Below are 27002 nucleotides of genomic sequence, written 5' to 3'. Positions count from 1 at the left end.
AAAACCTTAAAAACTTCCCTGGATATATTTCCACAGCCACCTCATTATTTATTTACAATCTCTTAACATGAAAACTGCATTTTCATATCGTTTCCATATAATACAGAAAAGCAGGTTTACCAAGAAAGCCTTAGAAACTCTCATTCATGCTTTTATTTTGAAACTGTTTCCTGTCTTGTCCATGAACCTTTTAATAATCTGGTTTCTAAGCCAAAAAACCGCACTAATCGGACTTTTCTAACTTTTTCAGTTACAATCTATCACAATCAGACCTAAAAGATGGGTTTTTGTTTTGTTTTGTTTTTTTTTTTTGGGGGGGGCAGGAAACGAGGGCTCTCCTACATCGTCTCTTCCTTTCTGTTCCATGAAAGATAGACACAAATGCCAGCAAAATATTTATAACTGATGACTAAGGTGGCTGATGTGCGATACAGGAGAGGTCGACGTTTAGAGAGAAGAAAAACAAAACAAAACAGCACAACAAAATGTATTTGAATCAAAGAGTCACAATCCACACCAGTCCTTCTCTTTAACCAGTTTCTTTTTTTAATCTCACAAAACACATGAATCTGAGACATGAGCTCTTTTTTTTCCTTCTGTGCAGCTAACAATCTCACCAATTTTAAAAACAAAGGAGAAGAAAATAATTTATACATCATTTTTTTTTATATCTACAAAAATAAAATCAAATACAATGACTAACGCTTTACAGAAAAAAAAATTAACGTATATAAAACAAGTGGGTTGATCTCTATATTACATGTGAACAAGATTTCTTCTTTTTAAAAAAAGACAAAAATAAAGAATGAGATGATAGTTATTGACGTGTTTATGCATACAGTAGTTTGCACTGTGCAGGGAAGTTTTGTCTGTGCAAGATTTTTTTTCTTCTTCTTTTTAAACAATGGAATCAATTCTAGCTTCTTTCCAGCCATTAGGGCTGCGGCGCTGACGTAAAAATGATAAGGAAATCACTCAAAGGAAAGTGTAGAGGTAGGAATTAGAAAACGCTGTGGAGGAACAAAGAGGACAATACACCGAAAGACGTGCAGAAAAGAAAAGATTAGCATTCAACCAGCTCAGACCATTTGGTGCTTTGTGTTTGTTTTTTAATTATAAATAAAATGTAGAGTGTGAAAACTGTGTGCTGACAGCTTGATGTGAAAAGGTGTTAAAAATAGTGATTTTAAAGTTTAATAGTAATAATGTCAGTCTCTTGGTCTGAAGTGCTTGAAACTCAGCCGCCAAAATGTGAATAAAGAAAACAAAACAAAACAAAAAAACGTGTTCCCTTAAACACCTCTGAATTAAAAAAAAAATCACTTTGGTAAAACATTTTTACATTTTAGCACAGCTGTGAAAAGAAAAATCAGCCATCCTGGCATTAAGTAGCGCTGCTTTAATCATCTCTCTTCTTTTTTTTTTTTAAATTTGCATTTAATGTTTTGTACACGTGTGATTTGACAGTCACACGTTCTCCTACACAGTGTTGGTGGCTGAAGAGCAAAAACCTTCCACTAGGCAGTGAAACATCCGTTCAAATGGCAGAATCTGACAGTGCGAACGACTGAATCTGTTCCTGGTTTTGATCAGTTTAGTGTTAGGATTAGTTATGGAGCTTGTAATCAGGATGGATTACTCACTCCTCAGTTAGTATTTGAAACCAGCTCAAATCAAATTCAGCGCGGTGTGTTTCTGCCCAGCACAATAAGCATTAAAGAGGCAAAAAAACAAAACAAAAAAAATAACACTTAAACTGCTATTTAGTTGCAGTTTAAAATACACATTTTGTCCTGCCGTGTATTAGAATTAGTACCAGACAGATGTAGTTTGAGAGAAAAAGGAAAGAATAGAGAAAAATCACTTGGCTTTAGTGTCAGTCATTGCTGGTTAGATGTGCCTCAAACAAGGCGTTCAACAAAAAATGTGAATGTCAGTAGCAATAAAACAATCCTAAATATGTTCCCAAAAATATTTAAAGGAACGGCCTGACTTCTGGGAAACACACCTCGATGGGTAGACCATCACCAGTCTCACGTATGTGCTTTGAATACAGAACTTCAGCTAACAGCTAGCCAGCTTAGCTTAGCATGAGAACTTGAAAGAGTCAGTCTGGCTCCTCCCAGAAGCAACAAACCCACCTGCTAAGCTCAGTGTTTGTTTATCTGTACAAAAAACAAAACAAAAATAAAAGTTTAACAAGGTTGTTTTCCCTACACGTAGGACTTTTCTAAGGCAGGTGCAGGAAATTTCTAGACTTTTACCCACACTCTGCAGTCCTGATGTAAAAACAGAAATGCTGAACTGCTAGTTCTTAAATATAAACCCCGCCTCACGTCCCACTGAACACAGGTGAGAACAGAGTAGGTAATTATCCAAATAGTTCACAGTGTGCTAACTAGAGGGCACCACATATCCCATTTACTATATCTGCAAACCAGGTGGCGTCCACTAAGTCCAGACTGAGTGTTTCCAGTTGTGAAAATATCCCGTTGTGCGCTACATGTGAGAAAAGGCAAACTAATTTGGACAACGATCCTGACTTGATTCTCCCAATGCTGTGCTGAGTTCAGATGTGAAAATCGGCTCTTGGAGGTGCTAGCAGGAGGGTTTGCTTACTTTTGGTCAAGCCCAGCTTCCAGTTTTGATGCTAAGCTCCGCTAACCACCTGCTAAGGCAACGAAACTGAGTGTATTCCCGTAAAATGTCAGAAGGTTCTTACAAAGCTTTTAATCTTCCACAATTTCAAAGTGGATGTGTGCTTGGAGTGGGGGTGGAGCGCAGTCGTTTTCATGGCTTAGTGTAGGCCTGGGAGGATATAAACACTACTTATGGGTTTAATATTAAATGGGTAGAAGTTGCTGGTTCACAGTATTCACCGTGGTGGGTCACTACACATTTACACAAAACACTAGAGAGGGATGCACAGTTAAACCCTAAAGTGTAGACAGGCGACGCCAGTCTGGTTATTTGGCAACAGGTTCTTGGTGAAAATTCAAGTTTCTTAAGTTTGAATCATCCCAGGTTTGAGTCTCACCTCAACATACTGTAAATCTCCCCAAAACGTTCCAACAGCTGTACACGGTCGAGCACCTGCATGAATCCGCTGAGCACGTAAGAACCGCTGAGATCCCTGTGCGCCCCTGAAGCGGCGCTGAAAATAAAACCTGCCAGCATTTTCAGTAGTAAACAGCGTAGTACTGTTTCCAAAATATAAAAATGTGAATTATGTTGCACTGATGAAAGCCTTCCTGTAGCTTCAAAGAAGGCGTGTGAACGAAATGAATTAAGAGTTTCTTCCAGTCGGTGTAGGAGATGAATGAGAGTTCGACTATGCTCGTGTGTGTGTGTTTCCTTACCCAGTGCAAATAACCTGAATTATATAGACACAGTCCTTCGGCCGAGGTGGCAGGTGAAGTCGGTGTAAAGCAAACAGCGAAGGTGGAGGGGGAGGGAGACCCCATCAGGAGGCAGTCTCAGCCCTCCACCCCACCCTCCCTAAATGAAGCCTGAATCCTTCAGTCCCTGATCTGTCCGCTGTAGAGGACGTACATGACAGACAGGTGCGTTGTGGGTAAAGTGCTGGGGTGACGGGTCCCTCTGATTTTTTTTCTTCTTCTTTAAATTAACATTTAAACATTTTTGCTGCTCTGTTCCTTCAACCAGTTCTCCAAAAGCATTACATGAACACTTCTTTCCTTCACAAATATCCAAACTTGCTCACATTTCCACTTTCAATTTTTCCAACTTCTCTCTTCCACAGTCAACTTGTCTTCTGCTTTTTTCTTCCTTTCCTTCGTATTTATTCCTCAACTTCCGTGGACTCCATTCATTCTGCGCTTACTGAGCTCAGAAACCTCGATCAGTCAGATCACCTTTCTGTTATATCAGGGCAACAGAAACAAAGAAATGGTGACGGGCTTTTTGATGTTCTGCGCCACAGTCTGGTGCACGCGTGGCTGATGGGTGAGTGGAACCAGGTCTAAGGGGAAGCCCCAAAGTGGATGGCTACGTCAGACTGCCAATCAAGATTAAGCAACTGCAAATGGATTTACCATGCAGCCGCATCAGAATCCAGTCGACAGGATTTTGGGCTCCGCAGGTCTGCTCTCTTTGCCTGGTGTGATTGAAGGATGAAAGCATTAATTAGTAGCACAAGAGGAGAAGTTGCCATCATCGGCCAACAATATGTAAAAGTTCAAGCTGCAAATTCAGTGCGTGCTCACCATCTCCTGAGCTACGATCCAGAGACGGCGTCCTGGAGACGGTTGCCGAGCGACACTGCTGGTCCTCAGACTCCTGACTGATGGAGGACTCTCTGAGAGTTTCCAGAAGCTTATAGTGGGCCTTCTCTATCTCCTGCAAAGGAGTTAACAGTTTTAGGAAACACACTTATTTCTGGTAGAGAATCAGGTGATACTTTATGATGAAATACTGTGTGTGATGTGTGCCACATTTAATTTTGTATAAAGAAAATTGAATGAATAAATCACTAAGCTTGTTTTTATCTACACAGGAGTCATATCGATGTGGCTTTAAAGTAAGTTCACAACTGCTCATAAAACAAGTAAGAGAACACTTAAATCATAGATTTTATCCTGGTCAACTAAATGTTTAAGCTGAAACTCTTTACTGACATATTGTATAATTGGTTGACAGCAGGGTTTCTCAGTTGGATTCAGTTCTGGGGAACACGAGCACCAGACAATGACAGCAACTCCCTGCACACTGTGCCAACATAAGGCAGGCACTGTCCTGCACCACGAGGCTCACTATACCTGCATAATGTCTGATGATGTCTCTGAGAGGTCAGTGTGGTGACCAACAGCTGTGAAGGAACGCTGGCTAGCAAGGGAAAGTCTGTGAGCATCCAAGGGTAGACCAAACTGTTCTCCACGGGGTCTCCTGACTCTTTCACGTCTGTCACGTGTTCAGGGTGAACCTGCTCTCATCTGTGAGGAGAACAGGCCACCAAATGCTAACTGGCACACGGCTGTGAGCACAGGTCCTACTAATGGTGCTTTTATGCTTTCTGTTCTCTCGCTATTGCATGGCTGTGTGTGACAAAACTGACACCAGTGTACGATCATGTCGGTTTTTAACCACCGTTTAAATGACAGATCAGTAAAGCAGCTCAGAGATCGTCAGATTGCGCAGAGGGATATGCTGCAACAGTTTCAAAAATATGAGACTGAGTATGTGTGTGTTTCCGTTTTTTTTTTTTCTTCTTCTCTTCCTATATCAGTGCTTATGTGGTGATGCTGTGTGAGTGGCGACACCTATCTTTCAGGAGAATACTGCAGCTGCTTACTGCGCCTTAACGGTGAGCAAAAATAGAAGTAACTGTGTGATGACACCGTCTGTTTACAACAAGCAAAGCGACTGACTCGGTGGGTATCCTGGGACGTTGAATGACGTTGGGCCCTTGAGTCTCTGCAATATAGTCTGACTAAAGTTTGGTCACAAACCTCCACCTGAGTGACCCCCTAGAGGTCATTATGCAGGAGTGCTGCTCCTATGTTTCTGGACTAACGTCCTTTCACCCTAACCAGTTGTCCTCATGTAACAGCGTACCTCCTGCCATCTCCTCCACACCCTTCAGACTGTGCTGGGAGACACAGTTAACGATCTTTGAGGAGCTACACTATCTGTGCACCGGACACAATCTAAGGCTATGACAGGTGTCCTGTCATCACCTTCATTCACACCAAAGCAAATGAAACCTGATGATCTATGTTTCTTTACTGGACAGACTGAAGATTAACTGCTGGTGATTATGCACATTTTTCCCTCTCTTCAGATTCTTGTTTCTTAAAAGCTTCTTAAAGCAAAGGCAAAAGTATATTTCCAAAAATATCTAATCTTCCGCTGTTACTGTGGTCTAATAACCACACACTGAACATGGTCGGGGGTGTGGAGTTGGCACAGACACAATAACAGCTTGCGCCGGCTGCTCTTTTATTGCCATCTTTTCCACAAAACTCACCTTGAGGTGGCGCAACTTGGTCATCAGCTCCTCAATCGTGTGAAAAATCTCATCCACGTTTCTGATTACGTGAGTGTGTTGCGCAGGCTGCAAATGGCCTGTTTCTTTTTCCTGTTCTAGTTGCATAGTCTCTGATTGGTTGGCCTCCGGGCCGCAGGTTGCTGGCTCCTCTTCCATCTGCGTCTGTGGCAACGTCATTTCCTCTACAGGTGGAGGGAAGTGGCTGGCGGTGGGTGTAGGGGGGTCGTTGAGATCTTCAGTCATGCTCTCGCCCTGTTCTATGGGCATGACCAGGTAGAAGGTATTTCCTGAATCGCAGAGGTGTAACAAAACAAGAAGTGTTTTAGTGAATGAACAGAGAGTAAAATCAACACCTCTAACAACAGATGTTATATTCTTTATTACACCTATTTAAAAAAAAAAACTACAGCTGTGGACCAGGTCGGTCAGCATTACCCTGCTTTTTGGCCTCGCTTCTTGACTTGGATGACTGATTGGAGGGGAGGGTGACATCATCAGTGATGTCTTCAGCGACAGAAGAAGAAGAAGGAGGAGGACCCGCAACCACAGCTACGCACACAGAGGATAGACTTGTGACAAAAGAGGAGTGCACTGAAAGGTGTAAAGGAGTGAAGAGTTGAACTAAAGCAACCAGTGTGTCGTCACGTTCTCAACAGCGAGAAGATAAAGTGCGTGAGAGAGAAGACATGCAAAGGACGGCGGCCATTATTCACACCCAGATGTCATATAAGCAGATGACAGTGACCACATGTCACCTCATTGGGGGAAAAAGGTGCAAATTATAGCTTAAGACGTTTAATTATCTGAGAATTTAGTGCAATCGTGAGTGAGCGGCTGCTGAAAAAAATCATGAAAAAACGGGTGCTTGGCAGCCAGGCTGTGTTTACCTTTCCTCACAACCTGAACGCTGGGTTTGGGTGCTTTTGCAAGCAGCAGCTCTTCTGGCTCCGCCTCCCATTCATCGGTGCAGCAGCTGAGGACCGTCTCCAGAGACTCCGGTCGCTGCCTCTCTGTGAATGAGTTGCTTTCAGCGGCCGTCTCATTGGTGGGTGTATCATCTGAATCGTGGCTCCAACAGTCCTCTCCGAAATCTTGTAATATGAGCTGCCGCAGGGTTTCAACTGTAAAAAAAATGAAAAAGGGATGAATTTTGGATTAGCGATGATTCAGGTTTAAAGGTTCGATTTCTTCTTTTCATGTTCCACAATCAGAAGAAACAGAATCCAACGTAAAATACTCGGAGGCTCTCACCGTCTTGCAGAGCGGCCTCCGCCATGCCTTGTCCTTTGAGCAAAGCTTCCGATTGGTCCACAGGCGTATTGTGGGAGATCGCGGGCTCGTCGCTGTTGGAATGAGTCTCCGTGGAGTCTGACTGCTCCGTCATCGAGTTATCTGGGAGAAAGCGAAGTTGGAGAAAGGTTTTTAAAACATCTGCAGACTGTTTACAGATCTGAGGCCGACGATCGCGCCGTGGTCATTACCTCCGTAGGCATTGCTGCCAGTCGAGACGGGGGAAGAACTGCGTAGACTCGGGGACCTGGAGGAAGAATAAAGAGTATGACGCATATTTTTGGATTAAAAATAAACAGATCAAAAGAACATACAGATTATCATATTGTGTTTAAAACAGGGATGTCAAACATAAGGCTTACGGGCCACAATCAGCCCACCAAAGACTCCAATCCTGCCAGTCGGACTGTTTTGGAACATGTGAACTCTGCACTTTTGAGTTTGGTAAAGTTTGACAGCTTTTCCTGCTTCCACATGACCACTCATACGACAATAACATAAATAAGTGATAATTACATAATTAAATGACAGAAAAGTTCCCATTTTTTCACTGTCTAATCAGGACATTTCATCAAAGAAATGGTTCAAATCAAATCTACTCACGACATGGGTATCGAGCTGTGATTCATCAGAGGTGATGATCCCCCGGCGGCAGAGATGGCCTTTTCCAGTAAATCTTTCCAGCTGTTTAACAAGAAGAAGTTAAGACATCCGTCAAATGAAGTAAAGAGTGCAGCACAGCACAGGTTTCCTCAGGTAAATGTGAATGAATCAAAGAACAGAGCTTACATCTCCTTCTTGGATGTTGTTGCAGCCACCAGCTCATAGATCTGCATATCTGTGGTGCTGATGATGTAAAGAGCTTTCTTGTCTAGAGAAAACAGAAATAAAAAATAAAATTAGTAAAAAAAAGGTAATTAAATATTATTTAAAAATTACAAAAACAGAGAAACAAAAGGCTGCGAGCGTACCTGTAGCTACTGGGCGAACAAGCAGCGACGCCAGGTTCACTAGAGGGCTGAAAGAGGTCTTGCTGTCACCGCTGCCTCCCCCGCCTCCACCCAATCTGCTGGAATGATTTCGCAGCTGTAGCCGGTCGTCCGGGCCCTTCTGAAGGAGGACGAGGCAGTCTGACAGCAGCAGCGCTTGGATCTCTGACACAGGAATGCAGATATTTGTGGTTACAAGGCCTGAAACTAAACTGATGACACTAGACATAATGACCACAGCGATGCTCACCTATCAGCTTTTCTTTGTTAACTTTCCAGGTGAGAGGACCTTCATGGATCATTCTCTTCGTGGTGAGGTCCACATTCTGCGTGAAACAAGAACGAAGCAAAACATTTACAGATCAAAAATGAATCGTTGTCATTTAAAAATCAGAATAAAAATAAAAAGTTTTAAACTTCTCCGTCACCTTGAACTGAGGAGCAGCATCCAGCCTGCACTGGTACTCGCTGAGGCGCTGCCGGTGCTCCGATTCCCTAACGTCCTCATTGACGCTCTGCAGTATCCCTCGGCAACATGCGTGCGCTCGCTGGAGCAAGGGCAAATCTGATGAGCCCGCTAAAATCAACAAAAACAAATAAGATCATGGTTCCTAACAACAGCTCCGTTTGTGGTCAGGGTTATGTTGGATCTGCTTTTCCTCACCTTCTGTGTATTTAACGATTTTGTCCAGCAGCAGCGGATACTTGGTGAGTCTCTGCATCTCTGACACCAGCAGGTCTTTGAGCTGTAACCTGCGGCAGTGAGGACTCGCCTCACACTCCTGAACAAATAAAACAACGTGGTCATGTTTAAACATAACTATACACTTTATTACACCTATGACACATATACACAGTATAATAACTATCCTGTACACAGAACTATTTAGTACACCCTCTGACAGGGGATTTCTTTAAATCACCCCGTAGTTCTTCAGCTAAGACACCTGAGTTAGAAAACACAAACACTGCAGTTGTCTTTCACTCGCGAGGGCAGTCATGGACGCACGACCTGCGTCTCATCACTGTCTGCGTGCTTTATTTATACTTGTCTGTGTGTGTGTGTGTGTGTGTGTGTACAAATAGCTCAGAGCTGAGGTTCCCCTTTTTCTAAATCTGTATGTTCTTACAGAAAGAGGAAGCTATTAGTTGTTTATCACACAAAAGTACATGTCAAAAGTCACGTAGACATTTGCTTAGTGATCAATAAAAGAATACATTTCATGAAGCTGATCACATTATATAAAAACAATTTTCCTTTGACACCCTCGAATATCACTTGATATAAAGCGATTACAAGGCCTCTTAATTAGGTGCAACTGTTCCTCAACACAAATCAGACATCAGTCATCCGATCTAAGAACAGGAAACTAAGGCCACAATTCACACAGGCTCAACCCAACGTTTCCGATCAGATGAGTGATCATCCCTCCTATCAATGGTGTAGGCTTCTGGTTCCTTTGGACCCTCAGTACAAACTGATCATCATTTAAACACCACCTGCCTGAATGTTGCTGATGACCACGTCCATCCCTTTATGACCACAGTGTACCTATTTTATGATGGATGCTTCCAGCAGGATAACAAGTCACGTCACAAAGCTTGAATCACGTCAAACTGGTTTCTTGAACATGAGTTTACTGCACTCAAATGACATCCAGTCACCACATCACAGTTCAATAGAGCAGCTTTAAAAGTGGAAGAACAAACTGCAGCAACTATGTCATGCCGTCATGTCAATACAGATCAAAATCTCGGAGAAATGTTTCCAGCACCTTAATGAATCTGTGCCACGACGAATTAAAGCAGCTCTGAAGGCCAACCTGAAACTAGCAAGGTATACCTAATAAAGTGGCCGCTGTGTTTTTGATGATAATGACAGAGCATGTTTGCTTCCTGAAAAATTAACTGGAAAATGCAAAGATTTCACAAAGACATAAACAGCAGCGAGCAGAAAGATCAGCAGCCAGATAAAAACCTGCATGTGCACCACTGCAGCTGCGGCCACAGACACGACCTCCTGCTCGCTGCTTTCTCAGTGTGGTGAAAAAACGAGGGCTTGCTTCAGACTAAGACGGCGTCCTGTACGTTCGGTGTGAACTTGCTCAGGATTATCACAGTGAATGTATAATCCTGGCAGGAAAGCACAGATGTGGGAGTGTGAAGATGCAGGGCTTCACGAGGATGTTGGGAAAAATTACATTTAAATCATAAGAGCCTAACGGCGGCTACAGAACTGCTAAGATTCCTCTGTAAGGAGTGTTATAACAGCAATATCAAACAGGAAAGCTTGAATTCATGTCCTCTCACAAAGCAAAAAATAGAGAGACCATGAGCTGAGACAGTATGGAAAAAGAAAACGCAGCTGGGAGGAAGCAAAACTCTAGAAATGATGCAACACTGACCTCCTGTGTGCCAAAAGAGACCATGTCATTAAAAATGAAGGCAAACACACAAAGTATGAAATGTTAAAATATTTTAGTCCCAGTAAACAACAGCCCCTCCGACTGTGTGGCTTTTACTTTGGTCTTTTAAATCTGAACTGTTGAACTTAGAAGTGCAGTTATTGTAAGGTGACACAGTTTTGAACAATCTGACAAACTGTACACACATGAACACACTTCTGTCGTCAACTGTAAGTAAATTACACACACACACTTTTTTAAAATGATGTGTTCACTGCATAAAGCTTTAATAAGCACAAGGAGCATCAAAGTGTGTGTTGCATGAATATTTTACATGTTTTGTCAGAGGCTGTGTGTGTGTGTGTGTGTGTGTGTGTGTGTGTGTGTGTGTGTGTGTACCTGGATAATGTGAGCGAAGCGAGGGTCTTTACGCTGTTTGCTCTTAATGAGCTCGAGAGCCTGAGACTGCTGGCAGCACAGCTGGGACGCTTGTTCCTGAAACTCGTCTCCGGCTGCCCCTTCAAACTACAAACACACACAAACAAAACTGTAAACACACTGAATATGGAGCACAAAAACATTTTTCTACTTGCCATCGAGACGGGAGGAGTAAAACAAACCCTGGTCAGCATCACATCCCCGATGTCCTGAACAATCGGCGATTCTCTTCGCTTCTTCATCGCCTCACACAGACTCGCTGCAAACGAGAGACACAAAAGCAACAAAGAACATCAAAGCCTGGAAATGTTTAAATTAATCATGAAAACAACACACAAGGTATTTTTAAGAACGAGGACAAAGCTTCCCCTTAGTGAGGGAGTACAGTAGTCTAACACTGAGTGTCTACATGGCTCGAAATAAAGGCTCAGCAAACATATAGAAAAGCTGCTGTTTACCTAGCAACACAGAGCCGTGAACACAAAGCAACTCAAAGTACAACACACCGGGTGTACAAACAGACACAGCAGGACAGCAAAAGGCTCTTAAAAAGTGAGGATTTCCATTTACACAGGATATGTTTCATATTTAACTCATCTAACTAATATGAAGACATCCAAACATAAATCTTTATTCTATTTTCTTGCTTGTATTGATTAAAATGTCACTAACCAGGCCTGTGTATAAACACTTTCACAGGCCTTTAGCAGCTATGGTGGACAAACACTGACCGTGGAGCTCGTAGACTTGAGGCAAGTTGGGGAAGATGCAGGCCAGCTCGTCAGAGTTCAGGACAGTCCTCATCTTCTGATAGAAAACCTGGTCCAGGACCCGTAAGGTTCGCAGGTGGGACACCTCAGTGGTGAACAGCTCTGAACAGGATGAGGCCACATGAGGAAAGAGGAAAGGGTCATACTACCTCGCATATGTGAGAGATGTGTATTAGAAAATAAAAGCAAATTAAAACCTGCTGATTGTACTGAGAATTAAAATATCTGCTGTAGCTCTTACCGTATATGACAGCCTGTCTATCCACCTCACTGGGGCTGACTGTTGCAAGGAGCTGAGGGGTAACAGTCTCCTGCCAGGTCTTACTATCCATCACGTCATCCTCCAGTGCTGCAGCATCGGGTAGCAGGGCCAGCGGCGACTCCACGCTCCTACACGGGGATCCAGAAACACGGGTGGATGAGGCGGACCGACGTGTACCCGCAGAGAGATGGAGCGATGGGCAGACAGCAGTGGCGGACGACACACGAAGAGACAAACAGAAAATAATCAGCCGTGAATCCACGATCATCTCTGTAACTCCATTTCTAAATAGTTCTTTTAAAATGTATTAGTACTGTAAGATGATCAAAGTAAAAATTTTCCTGCTTGCGAACCCAACTTCATCTTCAAATGTCCATATCTTTATTCCTTTGCCCTGTCCATCTACTGTGACAACAGTTTAACTCACCTGCGTCTAGACCGAGGGGTGTATGGGGGTGTAGGGTTCTCTAGAGACCTGAGTTTGAGAGAGTGGAGAGAAAGACGGCACTAGGTGAAAACCTATAATTCTCAGGGTCAAATCAGGGGCAAAAAACTTTATTTACATGTGCTTCAGGGGATCAAAAGTCTCTCCTTCAAATAAAGTGAACTCAGCTCCTGCCTTAAGGCTGCTAAAGTGCGTGTGTTGGTGTTTGAGCACCCCGACAGGTCTGGCTTGGTCAATCTTTACCGTGCAGAGTTGCTGGATGCAGAGGACGAGGCGCTGTGCTGCAGAGGCCTCAGGCCTGGCCCGTCCCTCTCATCCGCGCAGTCCTCCATGTCCACATCGCTACGAGAGCGGGGCACAGACTCGGCTCCTGAGGTGCCGCCCCGCCGTCGCCCTTCTCCCTGAGCCTTTAGTGACTCGCTGCGAGCCAGACGAACTGGTTGAGGGCTGGTGGGGACAGAGCGCACAAAGCAAACCAAAAAGGCTAAATCAGTTTAACCACTTCCAACTTACAAACAAGAAAGCAAAGTCTGCTTCACTCAGTTGCTGCCAGCTGGCTGTGAACTTATACTGCAGGCGCAGCTACCTGTCCATTTCATCCCCGAGGCTGCTGGAGGAGAGCCTTTGCGGGTCAGCGCCGTCGCTGACTTCCTCGCCGGTCTCGGTGCTATTCTCAAACTGCTGAATGATGTTCCGCACGCTGCCAGGCCGGACTGCCAATACAAACGTTACTCATTACTTTAATGGTATAATAAAATAACATTCCTTTCCTCCCCCCTACACACACACAGACACAAACACAGACACACACTATAAGGAGAAACGGTTGATGAAAAAACAAAACCAAAAAAAATACAAATCAATCACCAGGTATGATTCTTAAAATTAAATTTGCACAAAAGGGTAAAATTAAAAGTGAAATTATAAGTGAAGTACCTTCGGTGGGTGACAGCGGGACATGGAATGCTACAAAATCAAAGCGAGCCAAACAGAAACAACAATAAAAATCAGAATAATGACACAATGAAAATCCCATAAATCAACGCATTAAACCAGGAAAAATCAATTAAAAGGCAAACAAAGGACAAAAAGGAATCAATAGAAGCAGAATGAGTGAGAGGGTCACGTGTGTCAGCATGCTGCTGTTTGTTGTGTATCAGTGAACCATCAGCTGACACTGACAGGAGCCGTTATTAGATAATGTCGAGAGACCGCAGGAAGCATGACCATGAACCGGGTCTGGATGATGATTTAAAAAGCTTCTTCTAAAGTGTCGAAAGTGTTTGTGCTGTTTAATTTACTGGACTGGGATGTGGTCCGGGGTTTGCCGATGTACTTCAGGATGGGATTTCTCTTTTTATCCTCTCCATCTTTTTCCTTCTTGGTACCGCTCAGCTGTGGAGAGGAGGTCTGAGTTCAGTCATTGAGATCGAGTGCAACAAACAACACAACTTTTAAGAGAGAAAATTGGAAAACACACAGTCACATCAAAATGAATATCATGCAATCAATGCAGAGAAACTGGCCACTTTGTTAGGTACACCTGTTCAACAGCTCGATAACACAAATTAGCCAATCATACGTCAGCAACTCAGTACATTTAGGCAGGTAAACATAGTCGGGATGAGCTGCTGAAGTTTGAGCTGAGCTTCAGAATGAGAAAGAAAGGCTGCTCTTTGTTTTGACTACCAGTAAGCTGCAGTTCATTGGGCAAAAGTCTCTCAGTAATGTCAGAGGTCAGAGGATAATGAGTGAGCTGATAGGAAGGCCAGAGTAATTTAGATAACGACTCATTATAACTAAGATATGAAGAAGAACATATGTAAATGCACAACTCTTTCAAAGCTTGAAGCAGATGGGCTACAGCAGCAGAAGATCACACCTGGTGTCACTCCTGTCTGCTGCAACATCTGGATGATCTCAATTTGGCAAAAAGCATGGATCCATCCTGCCTTGTATTAACTGTTCAGCTGGTGGTGTAATGGTGTGGGGGGATATTGTCGTGACAATGACTTCACTGTACTCAAATGAATGTCAACATGGACTAAAATCTTTGAGGAATGTTTCCAGCACCTTATTGAATCTGTGCCATGATGAATTAAAGCAGCTCTGAAGGCAAAAGGCAGTCCAACATGGTAGCAGTGGGGTGTACCTAATACTGTGGTAGAAAATCACAGGCCAGGTCCTTTTCACTTTCTTCAAGTTTGTTTGGTCTTTAAGATGCCGTCACTTCAATGATCACAGCTGCAGAAGGTGACAAGATAAAAGGCAAATTTCCATTCTTACCTTCTTGTACTTTAAGAAAGTGATCCACTTGTCCTTCTCTGTGGTCAGGCCGGGGAAGACCTTGGAGTCTCTAGGCTTGATCCCAGAATGACGCAGATAGAGGATCACAGCTGAAGCCAGAGGAGAACTGAAGGAGAGGAGTGAAGAGCAGAGACCAGAAAAGAAAGTTTGAAGAATTAGGAAATTTCTAATGCAGGTATAGCTGTTATATTTCACTCCAACAGGCGAGACTCTTCTTTTACCTTCTGTCCTCCTCGTGCTTTGATCTGCAGCAGGAAGACAAAGAGACATAAAAACGTTGTTAACTCCCTCCACGACAAAAATCCCTTTTCCAAAGAACTCCTCAAACTTAAATCCACTTTATTCAGGTGCAAATAAGAACGCAAGAAACAGAGCACCGAGCCACAGTCATGTGACGGGAAGCAGCTTCTGTGTGTGTATAACGTGAGAGGAGGAAACGTCATGTGGTTTTTCCAGAGTTTGTGGCTGAGATGAATGACCTTTGTCATGATAGCTTTACTGAGCTCCCTCATTTGATATGTAATAACAGTTTTATTGGACGCCTAACAACTGACGGCGTCGCTAGGGAAACCTGGCTCAGTCTGTGTGTGCGCGTGTGGTGAGAGCACGAGTAAATAAAGTTAATTGGACACAGCAACACAGACACAGAAAGCTGAATCAGTCGATCAAACAAAAACAAACCGCTGCCTTCACTTTGAACTCGATGTGGTTTAAACTTTACAGTTTAGGGCTAAAATACCACAATAAATGCAGACACAGACTCACAGTATTTCCCACAGGGCGGTGACTTGTTTGTCCACCACCTGTTTCTCTTTCACAGTGTCTCCATCGAGGTGCTGCAGGTCTCCTTCTCCAAACAGAGAACCGAGACCCATCATCTGCTTGTTCCTGTTGAAACACACGGACACGAGGTTAATGTAACCCTCTGAGAAACTCTTCTTCAGATTTAAAAACAATGTTTTCCACTGAATAAACAAACAAAATGAATCCTCTGTGATGTACCTGTAGTCTTGCAGCTGGTCCTGGATTTCTGGCAGCACAAGCTGCTGCAGCTCAGACAGAGGCCCCCGGATGTCCTCCTGAGCATGAAGTCGATTTTCTTATGGGACGATGAACATAATAGCAAAGGGTACAGTTAGTGAGCAGGAAAAATAAAACTAATATTTTTAATAATAATAATAATAATATGTTTGCTTTGACAGAATAAGATGAACCTTTACATTTGATGACTACTATTTATTTACTCTAGCTACTCTCGAACTGTTTGGCAGGCTCCACCTTGTGGGCAAAAGATGCACTGCATTGGTGGATCACTGGGGGAAGAAAGACACACTGGCCACTTTATTACGTACATGTTGCTGCTACTATGTTGGACCCCTTTTTTCCATTAAAAACTGCTTTAATTCTTCATGGCACAGATTTATCAAGGAGCTGGAAACATTCCTCTGAGATTTTGGTCCACAGTGAAATGATATCCACAGAGACTCATCAGACCAGGCCACATCCAGTCCAGTCTTCTCAAGTCCAATTTTTTTGAGTTTGCATGAATTACAGTCAGAGTTTGCTGTTCTTCCATTGCAATCTTCTGCTGATGCGCTGTGTGTTCAGAGATGCTCTTCTGCAAACCCTGATTATAATGAGTGGTTATTTGCATTACTGTCGCTTTCCCATTACCTCAAAACCGCCTGGCCGCTCTCCTCTGTCATCTTGCATCAAAAAAGTATTTTCACTCAGATAATTCTCTCTTTTTCAGACCAGTGTCTGTAAACCCTAAAGATGGCTGTGTGGGAAAATCCCAGCAGATCAGCATTTTTTGACCAGCCCATCTGGCTCCAACAACCACACCACACTCAAAGTCACTTAAACCTTCCTGTGATGCTCAGTTTGAACTTCAGCAGGTCATTCTGACCATGTCTACATGCCTAAATGTGTTCACTTCCTGGCATGCGACTGGCTAATTTGATATTTGCATTAATAACAGTTGAGCAGGCATTCCTAATAACATTTCCCACATCTGGCACTGAGCAGGAAGTGGGTAGGCGACATGAGGCAGGAATGGCGCTCACTGAGTTGCTGTGAATTCACTGCCTGCACAATTCTTACATCACACAAACATGACGCTACAGTTTGAAGACCTTTATTTCGCCAATTTACCTTAATGAAATGTGGTAAAGGTTGACTTTTGGAGGCTTTTTCACAAAACAGAAAATTCTGTATATGACTGGATACATCAACACAAACATGAACACGCGCTTTTAGTTCACTTACCGATATCAGCAAGATACTCCTCTCGTACTTTAATTTTCAGGGGCTGTAACCAAAAAAAACATGTTTTCTTTCTTACAGTTACTCTATGGTAAAAATATAGAGTCAGTCCTTTTTAACCGGAGCACACAAGATAATTGTGGTACCATCATCACCAGTCAGTTAATACAGGGATAACAGGATTAGACTCATTACATACAGCATCTGGTTCCAGGAACAGGGAGCAGATCTGAGGCGCAAGAGTGCGGGCATCTTTAGGAAGAGAGCCGAGGTACGCCTCCACAGACAGGTAGAACAGCTGATGCAGAAACACAGAAAACAACCATGAAAGTAAGAAATCAAACACAGACATACACGTGCGTTTGTGTAACTTAGTGCTGACATGCACCAATTTAATTGAAATATACATAAGATTCTGGATTATCAGAAACATTTTGAACTACTAAAATTGGAGGCCTTGAATAAAAAGCTAAACTGTATTGCCACAAATATTTGCTTATCTGCCTTCACACGCATATGAACTCGAGTGTCGTCCCACATTTAACCTCCTCTTAAAGTCTGAAACATGATATAACTGCAATAAAATTAAAATTTTGGGAAAACGGGGAGTTTATTGAACCTTGTGCAAAAGATAATATAAACTGACCAGAGGGTTGGGATCCAGAAGCTGGGTAAAGACATATCTCATGAACACTGCCATGTGTGCTGGTCGTGCCTTTAACAGCTCAATATCTTGGTATGGACCGTCCATCTGAGAGAAAGATGGGAAAAATATGAAGGGATGCTCAACTGGAGGAAAATGTACAAAAAAGAAGAGACATCTTCCAAAAAAAAAAAAATTATATCCATCTATCTATGTCACCTCATTAAATGCATAGCCGTCATATTCTTCATCTTCCTCCTCGGGCCCGATGATCTGAGCCTTTCCACCCTTGAACAGACACACACAGATTTCAGAAAATGGAAAATACTTTGGAAAACACACATGTGCATTTTAATTCACATAATTCATGTGCAGGGATCAATATAAATAATGAATATATTCATGCTGATAAATGATCTCAGCGACTGTCTCGTGCATTTGAAAGGAAAGGGCAAATCAAAGTGCCACACGGCAGAAATAGGCAGAAAGCGACAGCCTGAATGTCTGAGAAGGAAAGCAGCTGTTGCCTTGAAGGGTCGGCGTGTCACAGTGAACCATGCAGAACATGCAGGTACGAACGCAGACTCCGAGTACAGACTGGAAATGTTGTGTAATACAGCATCGTATCCTCAGTTACTGACTCTGCTCTATAAAAGTGATTAATAACATTCAGCCTGGTTTGGTAACAATCACATGACACTACTAAATCTGAAATTTCCAAAGTGATACATTAACGTGGTGCCCTTTCTCTGTCTCCCTCTCTCACTTTTTTTTCCTTTTCGACCTGCATGCCCTCCTACCACTCCAGTACATATTTATCTTAATCGTGTGATGATGATCCTCTGATTTTTTCAGTCATTAGTCCTGTGTGGCTGCAGCAGCAGAAAGAGGAAAAAGTCTTTACAGTGAATATGTGCATCAATCTCACCAAATCAGATAAGGTGGATATGTCGGACGTCTGGCGCCGGTGCAGGGGGGTCCTGAAGGAAAATGAGGGGGAGGAGTGGGGACTCTCAAAGGCCTGGGGAGGAGGACGAGGAGAAGGAGGGAATGAAGAAGGACGAGCGGGACGGGATGAGTGCACATGCACAAGCACACACAAACAAGCTTATTAAAAGAGAGATTGTGGCGCCTACCTCCATGTCTCCTTCACTGGAGTCTATTGATTGTCGCCCTGTGAAAGCAACGAATCAATGGAAACAAATTATGAAGCAATCAAATCTATCATTAAAGTTTTTAGAGAATAAAGCTTAAAAGACACAGAGTGCTGTGCAAAAGACCAGCTTCACACCATGACAGAGCCTCCACTGTGTTTTATAGATGACTAAGGACCCTCACCTCACGGGTGGTTGCTGGATTCTTAATGGCACGACTTTAAGACACTGCTCATCTACTCTAGTAACTTTTTTTAATGACTCACTGCACACAACACGAAGAATCGCCAAGTTTCCGGCTAATATCTTTATGGGAATCATACAATCTTCTGTCAGTCAAACTGTATTATCTTTGTCACTTTTAGTTAGGTTCAGTTTACAGTTAGTTTCCTTTTTCATTCTTAACAAAGCTTATTTGTTAAGTAGCTTAAAAAATAAGCATTCCTCTGAAAATGGTCAGGTACAAGGACTGGACTGAAAATGAGTGAAAAAGCAGACAATGTCCAAATAGAAGCTCTGAAAGACTTTCAGAAAGCCTGGAGAACTGTTGCTCAACACCTCTTTAAAAAAAAGAAAGAAGAAAGATGACGCGTGGCTCGAGAGTTTTAAACAGTACTGTATATTGTGAAGCTTTACAAAGACCCACAGATACAAACCTTCTCCTGCTATGAAGTAGCCTGTGACAGATTCTGACCTCGTTCCCTCCTACGAACCAAAAATAAAGCGAGTTAAATGGATTTGAAGCACAAGCTTTAAACAGAAGTTACACTTGTTTATTACCTTTATGATAGAATTAATTCATTTTTGGGGGATCGATCAGGGTTTGCAGGATAGGAATTAAACTCTTTCATAAGATCAATACTGCACAATTAGAGCAGCAAATCAATTTAAAAGAATGACATTGTTTTATGTCCCTGATGCAAATGGAAAAAAGCACCAAGCATGTTAGTCAGATCGTTCTGTTTGATGTTTCCCCTGAAAACATTTTTTTTTTTAACTTAACTGAATTTATCTGGTCATGTTGCCTTTCTAGTAATTTGGTTTGTTCTTTTTATTGTGTCTTAGTGTATGCTCTGTCCTAGTAAGATCATTAAGTGAATGTTACAGGAGCTTTTCAGCGATTACAGAAACTGTAATCGAGTAAAACAGCCGGGTCGCCTCACCACATCTTGCTGAATCTTGACTCTGACTTGGTGAGCTCTCCTCTTGGCGCTTTCAATTCGCTCCTCCAGCGATGGCGACGGGTTCCTCAGCTGCTCATCCATCAAGTCCTGCAAATCAAGTCAGTCTCAGTCTGGTTATAAACAGCAGATTTTATCCACACAACTTTATCTTAACTAGTATTCCAAAAGCAAAACAGGCCAAAGGAGCTTAAAAAAATATTTATTCAAGTACACGGTGATAACGGGAGATAGCATGCACTAGATTTTTCTGCAACATGGGCAGCTCACTGATATGTATCGATATACAAATAGCACAGGTGGCATGGATACCTGCAGCTCGGCCTCTTCCTGCTCCAGCATTTTCCTGAGTATCTGAGTCGCATGTTTTTGTACTTGTGGGTCCTAAAAAATGAGTGTGACACACAAAAAACTGTAAATCACTGACGTTTACTTTGCTGGTAAGTAAGCTTTACCGACTAGATATCAGTCCTGAAAGTTTCATGTACTTGTAGTGGTTTGGGTCCTGTGATCCTTTGGGAGGGGGTGCTGCTCAGTCCAGAGGGCAAGGGTGGAGGTGGAGGAGGTGCAGCCTCCCCAGCCAGAGATGATCTTTGATTAAGAGTGTGATCAGTGGGGAGGGGCTCCAAGGGCAAGGAGGTGGTTGATGGAGACGGCCCTTGTAGTGTAAGTGCGACGTAAGATCCAGCTTTGAAATGATAAATGATAAAAGAATGAGGTTAAAATAAGAAAAGCAAAAACACGTAACCATTAAAGCCAAACATATACTCACATTTTATGAGCTTTACCACCTCTTGATGGGACATGGAGGCAACCAACGAGCCGTTCACCTGAGCAGAATGAGAGACAGAGAATCAGTAATGTTACTATTGAATAGGAACAAAAAGCACAGATTCCCACATTCAGTGAAATTGGAAAGCAGTACAAACCTTTATGATTCTGTCCCCTTCTTGGACACCAGCCTTGACTGCTGCTCCACCTGAAGAGCATCCATACAAACATACATTCAAACTCATGCAAAGGATAAAGAACGATTTAACTCACACATAGTCAGCACGGCTGTCAACACGTAATCCGTCACCAACCAGATCACGTGGGTCAGACTGCATTTGAACAAGCGTTCTTTACAGTGATGACTCATAGAAATCCACAGTGACATGCCTCACTCACACAAAGTCATACAAACACTGTTCTTCCATCTATCAAAAATTCAATCACATTCACTCTGATAAGCGAATCAGAGAGCACCTCGTGGTTCCAAGGATACTTTGCCGTCCTTGGAGCTGAGCTACTGCCGCCGTTAAGCCCGAAGTGGTGTTACAACAATAGAACTACTGATTGCTGCTGGCATATTAGCAAATGAGATGGTGTTATTTGTTGTATCGCATTCATTTAATGCTAGTTAATGTTCACAGATGGGAAACTGGATTCTTTAAACACAATCCTGGTGAGTTTACGGTCTCAGTCACTCATTTTGGGTCATCATAACAGGATGGCTGTAGCTCAGGTCATGTACTAATCATAAAGGCTGGTGGTTTGATCCCTGCTCCAGTCTGCATGGCAAACATCCTAGGGCAAGATACTAACCCCAAGTTGCTCTCGGGCGTGAATGTGAGTAAATATTAGCCTGAAAACACTTAAGCATAGAAAAACGTCCACTTCTGAATGGGTGGGACTGTGGCATGTTGCATAACATGTTTGAGTGTGTGAGAAGGACTCAGTTTACCATACTGAACAACAAATCTTCACTAAATTACGTTTAAAAAGGGACAATTATCTGCAGTATTATCTGCTCACTCATTGGCTAACAGCATATCAATCACAAGCTGTGAGCCAGCGAGGGTGCCGTTTCACAGTCAGACCCGCCTCTCCTCCTCTCTGGGTTTTGCAACTAAGGTGACGATGGCAACGATGCTCACTGAGCCTTCAAAACCCAAAAGGTGATGTAATTGCACCTGCGTTCACCTTTTAACACTGTCTACGTTTCTATGACAACGCAGGCGCAGCATCTCTGTCTCACCTGGTCGGACATTCTGTACCAGCTTCACTCTCTCTCCACACACTGTGAAGCCGAAACCCAGCTGGTCCTTTTGCACGACCACACATCTGTGCACAAGTCCAGTGCCTGGGGGAGAAGAAGAAGAAGCCGTAATGAGCGGCGGGATGACATTAAATGAAACAAGAATATAACGGCAACTAAAAATACCCCATCCTAAGTCGCAGTTACCTGTACTGTCAGAAATGATTTCTGCCGTTGGCTCTCTCTGCTGAGGGCCAGAGGATTTACGCTCCGAGTCCCCAATTGTCAAACTGTTGATCCTGGATTTGAAAGACGAGAAACAGAAAGAGACTTTAGTACGGCATGATACTGAACAGGCCAATTTAGGAAACGCTCTGGGAGGGACAAGGAAGCTCTGAAGGGAATAAATGAAAAACATGAGGGTCAGTGGAGGAGAGAGAGAAATCAAAAGTCAGAGAACAGGCCAAAAAGCTTAGCCAGGAATGCAGAAAATGAAGAGAGAAAAGGAGATTCAATGGAGGCACATGGTTATATTTGCTGTGGTATTAACAGTAATAAGTGTATGAATAGCAGAGAAGAGACAAGATAGCAGTTGACAGGAAAACTCACCAAGCGGCAAAAGGGCTGAAAGCGAAGCATGACAGGAAAGAAGGAAGAAACAGAGAAGGGGGGAAGAAGCAGAAAGTCAGAATAAAGAATAAGACAGAGGAAACAACAGAGAGAAACAGACTGAGGGAGAGGGCAGACTGCTTAAACCATCACTATGCCCTTCAGACTATTACAGACTGTAAACACTGAAAGCAGCCATGACTTCAACGAATATATTTATATGAAGGGGTGTGATGGAAGAACACACTCCAAAGGTTAAAGGGAATAATTCAAACAAAGGTCATTTTAAATCCAAAGAAATGTGCTGTGATCAGGACAGATAGAGCTCCTCACATAGGCAAGTAGCACTGAAACGATCAGTTACTTAAGGGTTAGGTGATCAAAAAAGAGAAACAAAAGAAATCTGAACGAAAAACTTATCTTGAGAATGTCTCTAATTCTCAAATCAAACTGGTTTTGGCTACTCCAATGTGGGGATTTGCTCCAATGTGGAACAGCTTTGTTTTAAACTGCGACAGTCTGCAGCAGACGGCATAAATCACCAACATCTCGGCTGCTACACTGCAGTTCATGTCCTACTGGAAGCCTTTTGCTTTGTTTTCCTACTCTGAGTAGTTTCACTTGAACACTTTTTATTTTCACTCAGTGGTTTACATCCTTCCAACCATGCTCTTCTGCTTATCCAATTCAGGGGGGCTGGAGCCTACCCCAGGTATTACAGGGCTCTGGTACATCTATCCTGGGCAAGGTAGCTCACCCCGGACCAACGTGCCTTAGGAGACACTATCAGCATAACCTTGGCAAAGAAAGGAGTCGCTGAGATGATTCGGGTATCTGAACAGGATCCTTCCTGTTAAGGTGTTCCAGGAATGCTCTACCAGGAGGATGCCCCTGGACAGATAGTCCCATGGACAGATTACATCTCTTGGCTGGCCTGGAAACACCTCAGTGTTCACTCAGTTGAGCTACAGGAGATGGTTGGGCTTCTCTGCTTAGGCTGCTGCCTTGTGATATGGCCCCAGATAAGCAGTAGAAAATGGATGGATGGATATTTAAATGCACCAACTATGCACATGCACCACATGGTGGACTTCAAATAAGGATAGCATAAATGATATTCGGCTGTGGTGTCTCCAGCTGTCTGTGTACGTGTCAATGACCACATGAGTATAATCGAGGCTTAAGCTACCCAGTAATGCAAGTTCACTCCATACCTGACAAATTAAGAGTAGGAACCCTCTCAATTTCTGATGTTTGATTTGAGACTTCTGCAATTAATCTACGTAGCACCTACAACACCTACACAGGTGGTCAACACCATTGCCATCATTTAAACCTGCATGGGTTGGTCAATGGTCACATGTAGTCATATCTCCAGGGTCATGGACATTGGGGCTGTAGGTTAGATTGAGGGGTATCAGAAGGGTTAGCTGTTATGACATAGGCATAGCACAGAGCTATACTTCCAGTGTGGGACAGCAGCGGCTTTGACAAAACGGCAGTATTTAGGTAAAGATTTCAAAGTGTTTCTTTATCACTTAAAATTAAGTGCTCATGTAAGGATCGTGCTCGTAACAAGGTCATAAAATGTTTTTTTTTTCTTGTATTTTGGGTTCCTAATGTCTCCAAAGCACTGTGAAAAAAACAAGCAGCCAACCGCTGAGAAATCTGCTGCCACAGTTGTACAATCTGTAGGCTTCACTAACCCCCAAACCCTGACATGAGCGACCACCGGGCAGCTGTCCTACCTGAACAGTTGGTTGTCTGTCTTATTGGCTGCCCTGCCGTCACATGACACATACAAAGACACAGCAGTGGGAGGTAATGGGCACGTGCAAATCGGGGAAAACAGTATACAGCAGGAGAAAGAGGAAAGACACATGATAAACAACAAAGATGCATCACAAAGACGATCACACAGTGCAGGGATATATGGTGAAAGTGGTGACGAACGGCATTAACAAACAAGACGGGGTGCACTACATCCAGTGTTTTATTAGAGGAGATGCAGATTGAATGACATAAATGAACATTATTGTGCAATCTTTTGCTTTTTTTCTGAAGTCAACAAGCCGTCTGAGCTGTTCTTCCAGTGGCCTCACTGAATATCCGTCAGATAAAAACAATGCTCACCTGGGAATACCACATTTTTTTTAGCGAGGCGTAAAGAGGCGTACCTTTACCCACATAAACTGTCTGGGTGTAGCGGATGTGAGGCTCCTACCTGTCCAGCGTGGAGGTGGGTTGGCGGAGACTCATGTCTGCAGCCTTTATAGACACTCCTCTGCTTCCTGGTGCGGGATTCAAAGCTGTCACTGGGCTGCTTTTGTTATCACCACCATGATCTCCGTTTCCTCTTCAACTATCAGTCCGTACAATGAGCCTTTCTGTTGCGCTTTGATCAGATCTCCACGCTACAGGGCTGCGGGTTTAGATCAGACACAGTGCTCTTCATGTTTCACACCAGTGGTTCCAGTTTTAGGCTCAGTAGGATTTAAAGGAAAGTGCTGCTAAAACTATAAACGCTCAAATCTCCCCAGGATTTGTCTTCACTCCTTTACATTAGTGGTTAAAATTAAATACAGATCGTTGGTGGCTTGGTGCTGAGGTCTCACATTAGTGGCAAATGGATAGAGGACAACCTACTTCCACAAAGATCATCAATCATGAATGAATGGGCTGATATGTCTGGCTATGCTCCAGGAGGTCAACAACATCCCATCTTTTGGGTTTTTTGTTGTTGTTGTTGTTTTTGTCTGTGTCAGGTTTAAAGTAACTGCTTAAACATGGATAAATAATGTTCAGAGAATAAACTGGATATTCGGTGATTACGTGCAGTTAAAAGAAATACTAATGCGAACCTGACACTCACTTGACTCAGACTTGTTTACAAGTGGAGGCTTCAGCAGAGATCCCAGACTAAATAACCCCATTCAAATCAGTACTGCTCATTCACTTTGCTTTTACTGATAATGCTTAAAAATAAGAAAGCCACCACAAAGTGAATATGATATGATCTGTAGTGATGTACATGTGGCTATCTAGTGCAAATTATTCAATACACAAGTATCAAACTGCGTGTATTAGTTAAACAAATATATATATATACGTTTACAAACAGCCTTATCACTCCTACGAGCTAGCTGTAAGCTACAGAAAACAGTCTGTTTTTCTTAACAATGTAAACAACAGCAAAACCAGACGCTACAAATGGCTTTGCATTAACGCTACTGTCTAACTAAAGGGCTAGCCGATTAGCAGATTACTGGGTATTGGCTCACCCCGCAGATGGAGCTTATATACAAGTAAGCACAGCAAAGAAAGAAAGCGAAAGGTGATCTCCACCGTTCACCTGTGGCTTTGTGTAATTAGCTGACTTGAAGATGATTGCAGCGGCCTGCTAATTGCAGCTAGCGTTAGCTCGGTGAAGTCAGCTCTACGAATCGGCCTCTTTCAACCAGCGGCATGGCGTTATGTCTCACGCAGAACCGAAGCGCTGCGTGCCCGGCTTTCACCTGCCGAGCCTCCGAGCTAGTCTGCTAACCGGCTATATCTGCAAGACGAAAGACCGGCATGACTTTAGCTGCATGTGAGCAGGTGGATATCACAATGAGAAAGGAAAGGAGAGTCAATGCAAGCCCCGGGTTGTTATATCCAGCAGTCTTGTTTTCGTGCAAATTCACACGCAGAGTTGCATATTAGCTAGTTAGCCAGAAGGCAAAGCGATTCCAGTAAGAGCTCCACCTCAGGTCTTCTTTCCAAATACACAGCGGTTACAGCAGAATCTGCTTCCCTCTCGTGATCTGCCACAAAAACCCGGATTTAATTAATAATCGTCGTAGCATATGTTTATCTCCTCTCCAAAGTCCTTGACATTAAGCTGTATGCTGTGCTGTTATCTTGCTGTCTTGTCTGGCTGCTGATCCACCACCATATCCTCAAGGATCACACGACGTACACACAGAGCGTAAACAACGCCTTCGTTTGGTCAGGGTTGTGTACTACAACCGGACAGTAACCAGACAGGATAAGTTTGAATTGCATCCGTTTATCGAAAGATTTTTTTTTTAATAAAAATATATTTTTAAATAATTGACATAAATATTTATTTTTTCCGTCGCTATCACTCTAGCTTGTTTGTGCCAAAGATTTTATGAAACATATTTTCATAAAAAAAATTTATATCATCATATTTAACAAATTATGGAAAATATATT

General features: G+C 43.0%; 1 protein-coding gene across 7 annotated transcripts; it reads right to left on the bottom strand.

Moving 5' to 3' along the window:
* Positions 1-523: 523 nt before the first annotated feature.
* arhgef11 (Rho guanine nucleotide exchange factor (GEF) 11) lies at positions 524-26760 on the bottom strand. 7 transcript variants are annotated; one of them, XM_084923821.1, is made up of 43 exons: positions 26138-26760; positions 25010-25207; positions 24534-24566; positions 22384-22475; positions 22177-22281; positions 21086-21135; positions 20929-20986; positions 20645-20844; positions 20469-20540; positions 20139-20246; positions 19632-19680; positions 18958-18995; positions 18750-18842; positions 18041-18109; positions 17825-17929; positions 17378-17476; positions 17182-17224; positions 15916-16012; positions 15679-15801; positions 15135-15158; positions 14893-15019; positions 13908-14001; positions 13543-13572; positions 13193-13319; positions 12850-13053; positions 12589-12636; positions 12141-12289; positions 11861-12001; positions 11312-11388; positions 11091-11216; positions 8951-9068; positions 8715-8863; positions 8537-8612; positions 8269-8451; positions 8087-8168; positions 7901-7981; positions 7489-7544; positions 7259-7399; positions 6895-7128; positions 6443-6556; positions 5987-6294; positions 4227-4359; positions 524-4117 (listed from the first exon to the last, which is right to left on the bottom strand). In XM_084923821.1, exons 2-43 carry the CDS (start codon positions 25042-25044, stop codon positions 4068-4070), a joined length of 4341 nt encoding a protein of 1446 aa, XP_084779947.1. In that variant the 5' UTR covers positions 25045-25207; positions 26138-26760; the 3' UTR covers positions 524-4067. The 7 variants fall into 7 exon arrangements, with proteins under 7 accessions (XP_084779947.1, XP_084779946.1, XP_084779949.1 ...); XM_084923820.1 differs by having other exon boundaries at positions 25010-26760; XM_084923823.1 differs by lacking the exon at positions 24534-24566 and adding an exon at positions 22786-22800 and having other exon boundaries at positions 25010-26760.
* Positions 26761-27002: the final 242 nt, after the last annotated feature.

This window comes from Perissodus microlepis, chromosome 3 (assembly GCF_051167445.1).
Source record: "Perissodus microlepis isolate ML-2025 ecotype Zambia chromosome 3, ASM5116744v1, whole genome shotgun sequence".
NCBI lineage: Eukaryota > Metazoa > Chordata > Actinopteri > Cichliformes > Cichlidae > Perissodus > Perissodus microlepis.
Note: the sequence above shows the minus strand (reverse complement) of the source record. Positions and strands in the feature narration are given on the sequence as shown.